The 14,175-nt window shown below is 47.6% G+C and overlaps 2 protein-coding genes across 2 annotated transcripts in view; both read right to left on the bottom strand.

Moving 5' to 3' along the window:
- Positions 1-2,327, bottom strand: part of LOC105360433 (midnolin) — a 5,600-nt gene extending 3,273 nt beyond the window's left edge. The window contains exons 1-3 of the mRNA XM_011497327.1: positions 1,881-2,327; positions 1,408-1,801; positions 3-96 (exon numbers count right to left, since the gene is read on the bottom strand). Of these exons, the coding sequence (XP_011495629.1) occupies positions 3-96; positions 1,408-1,801; positions 1,881-2,327 (935 nt within the window). The remainder of the gene's footprint in view (positions 1-2; positions 97-1,407; positions 1,802-1,880) is intronic.
- Positions 2,328-3,156: 829 nt separating this feature from the next.
- Positions 3,157-14,175, bottom strand: part of LOC105360431 (midnolin-like) — a 14,548-nt gene continuing 3,529 nt past the window's right edge. The window contains exons 2-4 of the mRNA XM_011497326.1: positions 4,783-5,051; positions 3,597-3,869; positions 3,157-3,379 (exon numbers count right to left, since the gene is read on the bottom strand). Coding sequence (XP_011495628.1) covers positions 3,157-3,379; positions 3,597-3,869; positions 4,783-5,027 — 741 coding nt within the window. The 5' untranslated portion in view covers positions 5,028-5,051. The remainder of the gene's footprint in view (positions 3,380-3,596; positions 3,870-4,782; positions 5,052-14,175) is intronic.

The following is a 14,175-nucleotide window of genomic DNA, read 5'->3' as shown; positions in this document are numbered from 1 at the left end:
GCCTCCTCGCGCGCAACTTCTCCCGGCGCTGCTCCATTACGAGGCGTAGTCGCCTCATTTTTCCCTTCGTCGCCTCGTTTTCTTTGGAAAGTTCCTCTGTGAAATGAACGGAAAATCATCAGCTAGCTCACTCTTGTCGTCAATTACTGTCATTTATTACCGTTATTACGACTATCGTTATTGCCATTAGTCGGTCTATTGGTAATCATTATCATCACTGTTATCATCGTTATTATTGCTATCGCTATTATCGTTATCGTCATTGTATTTGTTGCTGTTGTTGTCGTTACTGTTGCTGTTATTATTGTTATCGTCATTACTATTATGATTATTCGAGTATCAACATGTAATTAAATGATTTTAAGCGATGTAAATAAGAGTCGGAAATATATTTACGATAATAACGTATCAAGGACGTGATTTTTCCCGATTCAAATTTTATTTATTTAACTTTAGTTGGATCGAGCCGCCGTAACTCGAATAAACACGGCTCCATGCAATAGTATCGCACGAAAGTCTAATTAGTCGTATTAATATTATGGAAAACGAAGCTTAATCAAATTAAATTTAAATTTAATTTATAATAAATGCTACTATTCTTAAGAATATCGATGCGAAAAATTTGACTCCCAAATTTATAGTTTTATTTGGCTAAATTTACCAATAATATTCCCTCGCATATCATCGCACTATTGAACGTCATATTTGACTGGGAAAAAAGTGTATTTTTAATACGCAGTAATATTTTCGATAATGTCGTAATAAACGAAAGTACTTTCCATTGGAGCGTAGATTTCACTTTCTTAATCTCATCGAGAATGTAATTTTACCAATCGTAAATATATTTTTGGTCGTATTTTAATAAATATTTATTTACATTCATTGAAATTTATATTTAGCGCATACACTGCACGTATAAACATATATTTTCGTTTCCTCCGAATAAAAGTTTAATGCTTGGCGATTTCGATCCTACAATGATGTCGTCACGACTTTAACGTATTCGTAAATATGGCATAGAAGTAGAACTGACAAATATATATTTGATACGTGAAAAGTTTGTTTGTGCGACAGTTCCTGAGGACGAATCAAACAATCGACGAGCATTTTCCTTTCTCATTGGAGTGGCCTCGACTTTTAACAAACAATCCATCCAAATTTCATTAAATTAGAAGAGTCGCGTATTATCACTGGGCAATTAAAATGCAATTAAAACCCGTGGATGGTGAGATCAATTAACCGTATTAGTCATATCGGGGCGAGGCTTCTAACTTGCTCAAAGGCCGCTCAAATTGTTAAGAAAATTTTGAATTTTATAAGAGAAATTTTAAGAAATTGCAAAGAAATGACAAGCACAAATAGTAGGGACATTTTTCTAGGTAATAGAGAATCAAGCTGTCGACTAACCGCTGGAGTAGCTAGTATTGGGCACGTCGTGACAAGCGACCGCTGTCTCGAGTCCGGTTGCACCCATGACGGAGGCCGGCGACGCGGAGTTGGCGGCGAACATGGAGCTTGGCTGATTGGCTGCGGCGACCTGGGCTCCAGTTACACTGGCACCGGCAGTGCCGCGATGCGCACCCGGATGCCTGTGGTTCCTATAATGACCCGCGCTGGTGGCCGGGGTTGCACACAGCAGGTCGTTCAATATGTGGATAATGGTGCTGATGTCGCGCTTGGGCCTACCGTGACGATCCTGAAGCGCGGGGTTTAACGTACCGCTAAACGTCCCCGTGTACACGCCCTTGCCATGATGGTGCATGCTTTCGATTATCGCACCCTGGCGCCGCTTCGCGTTCTCCTGCGGAATACGTGTAAGATGTTTACGAAGCTCGCCTCGGTTATCGAACATAAGATATATAAATTTGAATGTAGACTACCTCGGAGGATAGTTGCTTGAGTTTCTGAGTGAGATTGCGGGAAGCCTCGACGAGAGCTCTCGTGTCGAGAGTCGCCGTCGGATTTGATGTGGGATCGGTAGTTGGGATCTCGGGGCTACTCTCAAGGCTCGTCGGGGTCAGTGGTGGAGTCGCAATAGTCGTCGCCGTCGTCGTTGTCGCCGCTGCCGCTACAGCTGCTGCTGCCGTAGCCGTAGCCGTAGCCGTTGCCGCCGCTGCCGCAGCTGCAGCGCAAGCTTCCGTGCAGGGACTCGTATGCGTGGCGATACTCTTCGGGATGGGAGCTCCGACCTCTGTACCGGTGCACGATTTCTTCTTTGGTGATTTCGAGCAATAACATTGACCCAGAATGAACGAGCACTTGGCAGCGGAATCGGGTGTTGTCGCCGTTGCTGTCGTTGGTGTCGCCGTCGCCGTTGCCGCTGCCATTGTTGCCGTTGCCGTTGCCGTTGCCGTTGCCGCTGCCGTTGCCGTTGCCGTTGCCGTTGCCATTGCCGTTGCCTCGGCCTCGTTACACGATAGACACGATGGTTTTGCTACTGTAAGCAATATTTCAATATCAGTAATTCCGAATACTTAGTTATCGCGTTACTATTGAAAATACTCTTCAAGTCGAAGAATATAAAGCGATGAATAATTACAGCGAGAGTGACTTGCAATTCTGTCTTGGTTAATAAAGTAAAGAACACCTATTGTGCGTTACATCAATAAATCCTTGTATACAACGTACAATTATAATTGTTGTATATAATTAAATTTTGATCTAAAGGATTATATCATATTACGAAAACAATCGTATACTTGTTTAAATCGATAGGCGTATCTGCACTTGAATATAGGCGTGTGTGTGCGCGTGTGTGCGCGTGTGTGCGTGTGTACATAGAATGCTTGTTAAAAAAAAAAAAAAAAAAAAAAAAAAAAAAAAAAAAAGTAATCTTTACAAGATTAAATCAATTGGAAAGCGAGCAAAGTAACTTCAGCGAATGGCATGACTAAAAACACGGGTAGGATTCATTCATTATAATAATCGGGCAGAAAGCAAATCACCAATCAGCTCAATTATTACCATCATTGAAACAGAAAAGTAAATATAGATAATTCTCGAATGTGATTCACGAAAACATTGTGGCACAGATCGCCGCTGCGGTCGGCTTTTCGTTTCCCAGCGAGCGACGAGCCTTTCACTTGCACGCGTAACGTGAATCACACTCGCGCAAACAGGCCTCAAAGGCGAGCCGCCGTCCTCGCTCACCCTGTATCACTTTCTTGGCGTAGCGATGATGATGATGATGATGATGGTGATGGTGGTGATGGTGGTAGGGATGCCGAGGTGGATGCATGTGACGATGTCGCGAGGGATGCCGATGTTGGAGTCCTGGCGACTGTCTTGCGCTCGGTACTGGCGTCGTCGTTGTTGCAGTCGCGGATGGCGACGATGGTTGTTGCTGCTGCTGTTGCTGCTGTAGCTGCTGCGGCTTTTGCTGCAGTTGTTGTTGTTGTTGTTGTTGTTGTTGTTGTTGTTGTTGTTGTTGTTGTTGTTGTTGTTGTTGTTGTTGTTGTTGTTGTTGTTGTTGTTGTTGTTGTTGTTGTTGTTGTTGTTGTTGTTGTTGTTGTTGTTGTTGTTGTTGTTGTTGTTGTTGTTGTTGTTGTTGTTGTTGTTGTTGTTGTTGTTGTTGTTGTTGTTGTTGTTGTTGTTGCTGCTGCTGCTGCTGCAGTTGTTGAGAGGGCTGCTCGAGTATGCCAGCCGTTGTGCCCGAGGTCCAGCAAGAGGGACTAGCGCTGCGGCTAGAACCAGACGCGCCTGGCCAGGTTGGGGAACTCGGTGCCTCCGATGGCCGGGGACTGAGAGCAGCGAAGAGCCTCGAAGCTACAGCGGCCGAGGCTAAGCTACCCATTGACCTCGAGAGGGAAAACTTTGAGGGACAGGCCACGGCTGTCGTCGTCGTCGAAGCGAATACGCCCGACGAGCGCCTGAAAATTTCCATCCCATTCGATTATTTCATTACTTTATTACTACCGCCACTCAGCAGTATTATTAATAATAATAGACGCGCTCTCATTGTGCACAATACACATTGTTATTGATGTTATTATGATTGCTAATACTATTATTGTTTGTATTATTAGTACTACTAAAGCTGCCACTACGAATTCACTCACCATCATTATTATTAATTTTATTATTCGACTTATTACTTTAGCATTACGTGCATTATTGTTCATCTAGCTATTGTTGCCATTACGATGTTTTTGCCATCACTGTCACTGCATTATATATACCCGTGTACTGTATATATTTCATACCACTATTATTATTACTTTTCCAACTATCCTTATTTTTATTATCGCCAGTACTAGTAGAACAGTGGAGGACTACCATGCCATAACTATTACCATTATTACTGTAATTATGCCAACTAGTGCAATGAATGTAACTATGCGATATTGGTATATTTTTTGCTTCGGTAGTATTATGGGCACATACATTAAGTTCAATGGCTAATGGCTCTTTGGCGATTGTGCTCTACTGAATTTTTGGGGCAATTGAAAAATAAGAATATCGAGAAGAAGGAAATTTTTGATTAAATTGAAAAATGGCGTTAACGACGAGTACACGAGGCAGAATAATACCGTAAGAGCAATGCCGATAACGCGAATCAACATGAACGAATATCTTAACGCTTAACGCTGCCACTATTTCCATCCCACTCGTTATTCTCGTTGTGTCCCTGGGCGCACGTGCGCTTCTCCGAGCGTAATGCACAAGTCCCGCAGATGAAAATCAACGAAACAATTTATCATCAAACCGTAAATCGTTGAATCACATCATTAGCGTGCGCGCGTCTAGCGATAACGTGAGACAAAAATATGTGAGGCTGCTTACCGTGTCGGACTCGCGGCCTCCTGGCCTTCTGGCCCAGGCTGGGCGCTCGGCGGTGTCTGCGGTCTACTGGACCTTGGCGGTGGTGCCGCTGGGCCCGCGGTCGTACCCGTCGTCGGCGTCACCGTCGACAGCTGCAGCTGAATGAGCATCATATGATCGCCGAGACGCATGGTAAGGTTAAGGGGCGCCTTGCCCGAGAGGAAGTCGTTCACCTGGGAGTCGCTCAGGCTCTCCAGTGCCTGCATCACGCTCTGCTCCGGTCGCTGGGTCTGTAATCGGCCAACGAACCATTCGTTACTCCTTTACGAAGGCCAACAAAAAATGCGTCGCGACGCTTTTGGACATTGTGCAAGGCGAGCAGCGCGAGCCGTTCGTGGCCGAGGCTGCGAAAGGCTCATTTTACGCAATGCCATGTTTAAAAAAAAAAAAAAAGTTCAATACTACACAATATCGCCGGCTGCGATTTTAGAGCGCTCGCATACCCGTTGAAAATGAAAAGAAAAAAGGCTCTGTTAGACGTTACGGGATTTACTACGTTTCTGATTGAAATATTATGGACCTCGTTCGTACGTCCCATACACGTTGTCTCACCCGTGTAAGAAAGAAAAAAAAGAAAAAGAAAAAAAGGAACGCCGAGTGCGTATACGGAAGTTTTTTTTCCTCGACGATGGAGTTGGCGTAACAGAGCCGACGGTCTTGCCTATCGATTCGTCGCCAGTGGGACCCCCCCCCCCACCGCCCGCTTTTGTCACAACACAACTCCAGGGCCCCGCATCTCGACTCCCGCTCAACGATTTAATCAGCTAAGTGATTGCTCGCGTCCACTAAAAGCGCAATAACGCACGCACTGCCAAGGCAAGGAAGGATAAAAGAGTCATAAGGTTTGGTAAGTGGTGGTGGGGCGAGTGGTGAGAGGAGGGTTGAGGAGCAAGGGCAGTACGTCACGAGTGGTGGCATCGCGAGAATTGGAAAAGCCCGAGATGCGTGTGAAGGAGGCCCCGACTACGACGAAAGATTAATAGCCCAGGGGGTCCAAGGGTTGGTAGCCCGCGTGTCGTCTCCGTTCACTCGCTTTCCTTCCTTCTCTCTTATCGCTGGAGCGACACGCGATGACGCACGCGCGAAACCGGTCGCGCGGCTTATCTCGCGCTCGCCTTAGTAGCCGCAGCCGCCGCCGCCGCCACCACCGCCGAGGGAAATTCAATAAAGCGCGGGGCTGCGATAACGGCCGACGTTTGGTCGATACACCCGGACCGCCACGATACATCTCAGCTTTCGCTGCCGACTCCACCCGAAAATTTCCGAAAGAAACGTTAAGAGGACCATTGGGGCCCGGGTGGTCTCTCTTTTTAATTTCACTACTCCCCTTCCCCTCTCTAGTCCTCACCGCCTAACCTTCCACTTCACCCCGCGCTCGCGACCCACCGTCCCCAGGTACCACGCGAGGGTGAAAGGAAAGCGTCCCACCGGGAAATCGATACGCCGCGGCGCATGGACGGGACCTCGCGTGCGCCGAGAGACGGGGTCGGGGTCGAGAGCGGGAGGAGAAGGAAAAGGAGGAGGAGGAGGAGGAGGTGGAGGAGGAAGAGGAGGAGGTGGAGGAGGAAGAGGAGGAGGTGAAGAAGGTGGAGGAGGCGTTAGGTCCGAGATGAAGACCTGCGAGGGATCCCCCGGCAACACTACACCTGACAGACTTCCCGAGAACGTTTGCAGCCAGCGGCTTGGGTGTCGCCGCTATGTCTTCCCTTTCGGTGGCAAGTAAATTCGTTTTATTAAGTAACGGGATAATACTGAATTGCGGAGCTTCGAGGGACGTTTGTTACGAGGCGTCGCATCGACATTGCGAAATTAATCGTAAATCGTAAACCGTAAGTCGTTCATAAATTTAGGCTGCTTTGACTTTTCTCTCTCTCTCCCATACCCCCCCCCCCCATCCATCCTCGCACTCTTCGCGCCACTCATCTCATGGGCTTCTTTTATTCCGCGCTTAAATTGCTAATCAATGGATTATTACGTGGTACGTGCATACAACAGCCGCATGCCATGTCGATTTCAGAGTTTTCAGTAGAATACAGAGATATATGGTCGTATGGTTGGTAGCCGTTTACAGCAAATCTTAAAGGTGCGCAACAAATTAAGGGGGACATATTATCGTGTCCGGTGTTTTATTTCTGCGTACAGAAAAGAAAAAGAAACGGCAAAAATAAGGAACGAGCGAGCGAGCAAATAAGCATCGAAAGTGCTTGTATAAGTCGCGTCCTCGAGTCGCTTATTTTAAATGTTTATGGAAAACGATTCCCCAACTCAAAAATGACGAGTCATACGTAAATTACAAAAAAAGAAAACAAATGTTCTTGGTGTAAATTGATATATTAGCTGAGAATTTTTATCGCTGTGAATTGCTTTTGAAAGTGGGCCGCGACAGATGTTGCTTATTTCAAAACTACATATTTTTATTAAGGTTTTAAGCATAATTAATTATTCGATCTTGGGAGTCGGATGATAAACATTCATTTTCATGTCTTATTTTGTTCGCGTGCTTGTGCGTGCGTGAGTGCGTGCGTGCGTGTGTTTGTGTGTAAACATAAATGAAAAAATATAAAAAAAAAAACATTATATATACACGTGAATAAAAAAAATAAAAGAAAAAAAAATAAAAAAATAAAAAAATAAAGAAAATAAATAAAATATGAACAATGTGCGATTGCGTATAATTTTGATCATTGAAAGAATAATGTATCGCACGTGCGACAGACAAACGTATTTCAGAGGAGTCAGGGCATTGTTCATTTGTTATGTAGTATGTGAAAAATAATGAGCGTAAATGATCAACAAACTAATTAAAAATTTTCATTTAACAGATAACGCGCGTCAAAGTTGTAAGTGTCACACGATTTGTGATTTAATTAACGAATAATATTATTGACTTAAGTGAGATCACAAGTGAAAAGCGAATTATTTTCAACTTTTGACATTATTTAGTTCAAGCGAGCATTCAAACTTTACATATATATTATTCACATATATGAAGGGATTATTTTGCAAATGTATACGATTATTAAGCATAAATGGCAAACAATGACAATGGCTATCCGAGATAAATTATTAAATTTACGTTACCACGCGTATTTGCAGTACTAAGTAACAGACGCCGTTAAGATAAAATTGGCTGAGCCGTAAAAATGTATAGGCACTATAAATGGAATAAAATAAAAATGAAGAGTACAATGCGAAGTTAAGGCCAAGCCACGTATTTATTTATTTATTGTATTTACGCGAATTCGATCGACATATTAATCAAACTAATGACCGTACCATATTGCAAACAAGTCTGGCAATTTTTAGTTCTCATGGGTCGCTCGCCGCGTTATTTAGAGCGCACATTATCACATAAAAATAAGCGATCGAGCCAATTAACAAAATCAATGCGCCGCTTATTTCTAAAAATACACCGAGCGCGCGATGAAAGGCGTTTTTTGCAATCAGTGCGAGTGCCGTCGGGAACAACAAAAAGCAAGACACGCGATAGTGCACCTAGATAACGAACGGAGCAGAAGAAGAGCGCGCGCGCGCGTGCGCGATATAATGTTTGAATTAGATTCGGGAAAATGTGTCGTGCTCGCCAAAGGAGTCAGCGATCTATCGTTTCTTCCTTCGTCCAACAATCGGCCAACAACAACGAAAACACCTGTGCACATACGCAACGCGAGCCTATAAATCCGGTATATTCGTGACGCACTCCCTCCCCTCTTTCGTTACTTTGCCCCCTCGACGTTCGCACCGCTTCACGGATAAAGACGAATACTCTCGACTGTCACTCTTGACGTTCCGTTCCTACCTCTCATTCCGCAATATATTCATTTGATTTTACAGCGCAGTCGGAGCCCAAGAGATTCGCGCACCGGGGAAAAACGCAATGACCTTGTAACTGTTGGGATAACGGAAAAAAATCTTAATTACATTAACTTGTACCGCGTGCGCACTTAACGGTAAACCGCTGATATGTTATTATATTTCGCGAAAATTGCGCGCTTAAATGTTGATTAATGCGCGAGCGCGCCTTTAATGGGGAATTATACGTGTAGCGCTTAAAGCCTACGGATGAAAATTAGTTTTGTAATGGGAAACGACGACCTTTGCTGATTTCGGCGTCTTACTTTGCGCTCGGATGCACTTATCGACGCTTTGGTGGGGCGCGCGAAAAACAGCGAGATATGTCTTTTATTCGCGATCTCTCAAACAATAGCGAATAATAGCCCTCCTCGTATAAATCCTATCAACATTTCATTTTTCCTATAAAATTAATCATCATGTGACATCACTCTCTCAATTGGCTGACCAATTAATTTAACAAAACTGCGTCTATCGTGTGTATGCCCTACGGAAGCACAGGCTGTAAAGTCACTTTATTTCTCTCATCTTTCTTATCTTAATTCACAGTCGTTGAAAAAATTCCCGATTTCATTAATAAGTCCAAGAAAACCGAAACGAGATACTTCGTGACAACAAATACCCAATGGTGGGGATTGGGAAGAGAGGGGGGGGGCGATTCTTATGTCACAGCCGAAGCCGATATATGAGGCGGTTTTCAATCGCCGTACCAACAATATTGCGTAATATATACTTGGAAGAGAAACAAAAGCGTAAAAGGGTTTCGTTCGAGCGTTCATCCTCGTTTCGACTGGGGTTATCTCTGGGGCTGGGAATTCCCTCGCTGTCGACCATAGTCCCTCGGTTTCTCTCATCGGGGTGGCCGCGACGAGGAGATAGCAGGGCCGAATTGCCGGCGCAAAAGACCTCGGGTGCGAGGGCGGAAGAGGCGCTCGGTTAGCGACGGAGGGACGGAGGCCTTTGCGCGAGCGGTGGCAAGATGGCGCCAGGGTGGAAACACACGCTTCCGCGTGTACGTTACGGCGAAGGGGGTGATGGGATGGGGGTAGGGTGAAGAACCCGTAGAACCTGAACAAAGTGAACGACCTTAAGCCCTTTTTTCCCTTTAATCGTCGAATGCGACCTTATCGCCAATGACATAAGCAGACGGCTACGATAAGGCGCATATTTGAGAGGCCGAATGCACGATAAGGCGCATATTTGAGAGGCCGAATGCACGATAAGGGGATTCTTCTCCATCCTCCACATTTTCATTTCCTCCGTTGCATTCCAAAATCGAGGGTCTTTATTCGGTCGTTATTCGGCAATGCGCTACACGTGTGCATGGAAAGCCTATAGTAGAGCTTGGGTTAGTGTGCGGGTTAAAACTCGACGGTGATCCTCGCTAAGGCGGCAACACAACTACACAGCTATTATTATTACGATCGCACTAATCGTTCGTGCGGGCGCTTTATTCGCGAACAACAACGCCCAAGGCCGCACTCGCTGTTTTCCAAAGTGTGGGTGATATACTAAGGAAAAAAAAAGAGTTCGCGCGGCGTGCGTTCTGGTAGTTGCTCACCGACAACACGGCGAGCCAAAGCCGATCTATCTCCCTCTCTCCCTCACTCGTTCGTTTATTCGTTCTCTCCCTCTCTCTCTCTCTCTCTCTACCTCTCTACCTCTCTACCTCTCTCTTTCTCTCACTCAATGCTTCGGTTGGCATCAGCGTAGAGCGACCCACGTGTACGCGGCGGGTCCCGACACCGATTATACTCTCTCTCTCTCTCTCTCTCTCTCTCGGTCTATCTCTCTGTCTCTCTCTGTCTCTCTCTCTCACTCACTCCCTCTCGTTCTTTCTTTCACCCGCACGCAGAACCATCTACTCCCCCGTGCTCACACTCACACAAGCCTACGCCTTTTTCGTATTTACCCAACCTCTCACATCTTTGACTTTCTCTCTCTCTCTCTCTCTCTCTCTCTCTCTCTCTTTCTCTCTATCCCTCAAGCTGTGGTGCCCCTCAATCCCTCACCCTCCCACGTCACCGTTCAATGCGCGAGCACACGTACGTGTGAGTGTGCACATGGGCGATTTTAACAAAAAGCAGCCACCGGACGCGACCGTAAAGAAGAGAAACGCCAGCGAGAGCGTAGAAGGACAAGGAAAACACGTGGAATGCCAGCGAGGCTACTACTCCTTCGTCCTTCTCTCTCTCTATCTTTCACACGCATATACGCAAGCGCGCGCGCGCATACACACACACACACACACAAACGAACAATCACAAACACTCGCTCGCAAAGAAACGAGCGTACGTACAGTCGCTGCAGGCCGACGCATTCTTGCGGGGCTCTCGAAGAGTTTCCCTCTTTCCTCTCCCGTGTTCTTGGCCTTTTTTATCGTCCGATCTCGAGGCTGCGGCATTTTTCACGATTCCGACGCCGTCGTCGTCCCCTGCTAAAAGGTTGGCCAGCGAAATTCCGATTTTATTCTAACCCCCCACCCCCACCCGCTCATTCTCTCACTCTCTCTTTCTCACTCACTCACTCACTCACCCACTCTCTCTCTCACTCTCTCTCTTTCCCCTTGCTCGATCTATCTATCTCGTTCTTCCTCCCTCTCCCTCATCAGAGACCGGGAATACGCGAGAGATCTCGCCCCCGCGATGGGGGACCGGCTGGATGACGGGGCAAAAATAGCGGCCGCGCGAATCGATATGAGCCGCTTCTACGGCCGCCGCGACCGCTGACGGCGACGACGACGCCTTGGCCGCCCCATGTCGACGACGGCCTCTCTCCCAGGACGTAGGAGGCAGTGGCAAAGGTGGCAGCGGAGGCAGAGGCAGAGGCAGACGCAGAGGCAGAGGCAGAGGCAGAGGCAGAATCAGAGGCAGAGTCAGAGGCAGAAGCGGAGGCGGAGGCGGAGGCGGAGGCGGAGGCGGCGGCGTCGGCGTCCCCTTTCCGTCCGCCCCCCTGCTGGGGCTCTTTAAACGCGCGCAGGCGCAATATCGTCAACTCCCGGGGTCCCCCCGGATGAGTTTCGTGGACGTATTCACCCGTAGGCGCGCGCCTCCTCTTCGTCGGTCTTACGTTTCTTGGCTAATGCACCGCACACCACCACCCACACGATGACGACGGCGACGGCACCAGCAGCGAAAAAATAAACGAAGCGAAGCGAAAAAAAGTTAACTAAACCCAAATGTAGATTCGGCCCAAGTGTACTAAAAATATATTCGTCAGCTCGCTTCGGGATTATTTTCCCGAAAGCTGAGTAAATACAATTTTAAATCGAGTAATTTATATTTTTCGTGCGAATCGGCGTTTATGCGTGCACACTTTACTCGCTACACGATGTTGACCAAAATTGAGCAAATGTAATCCCGAATCGTGTAATTACGCTTTCAGACACTATTATCGTAAATATATTTGCTCGAGCAGGGATAACAAGCGACCAAAAATTAAATAAATACAATCTCGCCTCGGCTGTCAATCGTTTTTTCCATACACTTTTAATGCACTTTTATGTACATTACATTAGCACTGTATGCATTGAACTTGTGCGAGTATTCGTGGTGAAATCCACGAGAGAATAGCGCAAAATCAAATGTTTGCGTATTTAATATCCTCGTCATAAATAAATGGTCTCCAATCAGTCCCGGCGTATTTAAAATAAATAAATACATTTAATAAGTTTATCTAAATAGCGGTAGCGGTAGCGGCTGGGGCAGCGGCAGGATTTTCAATGGAATTTAATAATAAAAATGGTATTTCGAGGAAACATCTTTCCCATACAAATACCGTAAATTCCTTTACACACGGGGCTTTTCGAGCGCACTCGCCTATTGAAAGCGACATAATGGAAAGCGAGAGCGAGCGGCTCTTTATTCGAAGATCGGCGTATTTCGGGCGAGGCGTCCGTCCCGAGGGCTCGTCCCACTGCCTGGCAATTGTTAACGTGGCGACGGCGATAAGCGCGTCATGGAAAAGTACGGGCGGCGCGCATAATGAAAATGAAAATCAAGAGTGAAAAAGGAGAATAGGAGCGGCGGTGGCGGCGGTGGCGGCGGTGGCAGCGGCCTGGAGCCGCGATGATTTCAGCGGCAATGTCGGCTGCACACGTCATTTCGGCAGGGCAACGTGGAGGCAACAGCGCTCCTCGAGACCCACGGCCGTTGATCGATCGGCCCCTAGGAACGACGAGTGCGGGCGTCAAGGTGGGAAAGTCGCGACGGGGTGGAGGGGAGAGGCAATGGGTGGGCGATAATGGGGGAAAATGGGTGGTTGGTGAGGGTGGGGTGGGGGTTTGGAGCAGAGGCTGCGGAGGTCGTCGTTGGCGCGGCGGGGAACCGAGGCCCACCAAAATCCGGCTGGGATTCCACGGGGGCCGCTCGGCCGCCGATAAGCGGCTCCCGATAATGGCCGTCGTCCTTGGCCCGCCACCGTCCCGGAGGAGGAAGCCGGGGGCGCCCACGGATCCCGCCCCCTTATCGCTAGCGGGGGCGACGTGATAAGAAGCGCACGCTGCCGATCTCCGGGACTGATGAGAGCAGTCATCAAGATGAGAACGGGAACGTCGGCTATTTGCAACGATAACGGACAGCGTCACCCGGTTGCGCCATCAAAGTATGAAAATCATCATCGGGAACTCGAAGAGAGTGGCTTATCTCGCTCTCCGTGCGAACGGCCGCTGCTTCGCGGAAATAAAGCCACCACGGCAATCCGATCGAATCGAGATGACGACGCGTCATCTTGGGGCGCTCTTTGTTTTTTTCTTCCTCGTTTTGTATTTCGTCGTCCACCTCGTTTGTTCGTGATTCAGTGGCGGGCCGCACGAGATAAGGACGGAGCGGAGCGGCTGCGTCAATACGAAGACGTTTTTAAAAGCACGAGATGCCTTGCCGCCCCGACGCTTTTGTATCTTTCATTTGCTTCTCATGGGAGCGCGTCGCGAGGAAAACCCGAGAGAGATAGAGAGATAGAGAGTACGAGATATGGTGGAGGCGGGTCGCGGCGGTAGATGAAGCCAATCCGAAGTGGCGCGACGTGAAAGAAAAGCGCTCGTATTTTAAGAGGCTGACCGAGGATTTTCCCCGGAACGATTTTTCGCCGGACCCTGACCCGTCCACGCTCGCCCCTCGATCTGAAAATTTATCGTTAACTTTGAAATCGTGTGGGATTAACGGCGAAGCGCGCGCCCGCTCCACCATCAAAATATAAAGGCCGTTTTTATATGCGCCTGGAGCAGCCAGGGGACGAGCGTTAAAGTCACTCTAGCAATTATTTCCCATGTGTTGCCTGATCAAGAGGAGGAGGAGGATGAGAGAACGAGGATGAGAATGACGAGGAGAATGGTGGAGAGGGAGATGGGAGCGGCGGTGGCGGCGGCGCTTCTGTTATTCCGGAGCTGCTTTATCTAGCGTTGAAGGGGATAGGCCGATATCATTGGGCTCCGGCGATAGAGCTTTAAACGCACGATAACTCATGAGTCCATGTTCGCGCGGCCTACCCCCCCCCCCCCCCCCT

Source organism: Ceratosolen solmsi, unplaced genomic scaffold (genome assembly GCF_000503995.2).
Source record: "Ceratosolen solmsi marchali unplaced genomic scaffold, CerSol_1.0 scaffold13, whole genome shotgun sequence".
Taxonomy (NCBI): Eukaryota; Metazoa; Arthropoda; class Insecta; order Hymenoptera; family Agaonidae; genus Ceratosolen; species Ceratosolen solmsi.
Note: the sequence above shows the minus strand (reverse complement) of the source record. Positions and strands in the feature narration are given on the sequence as shown.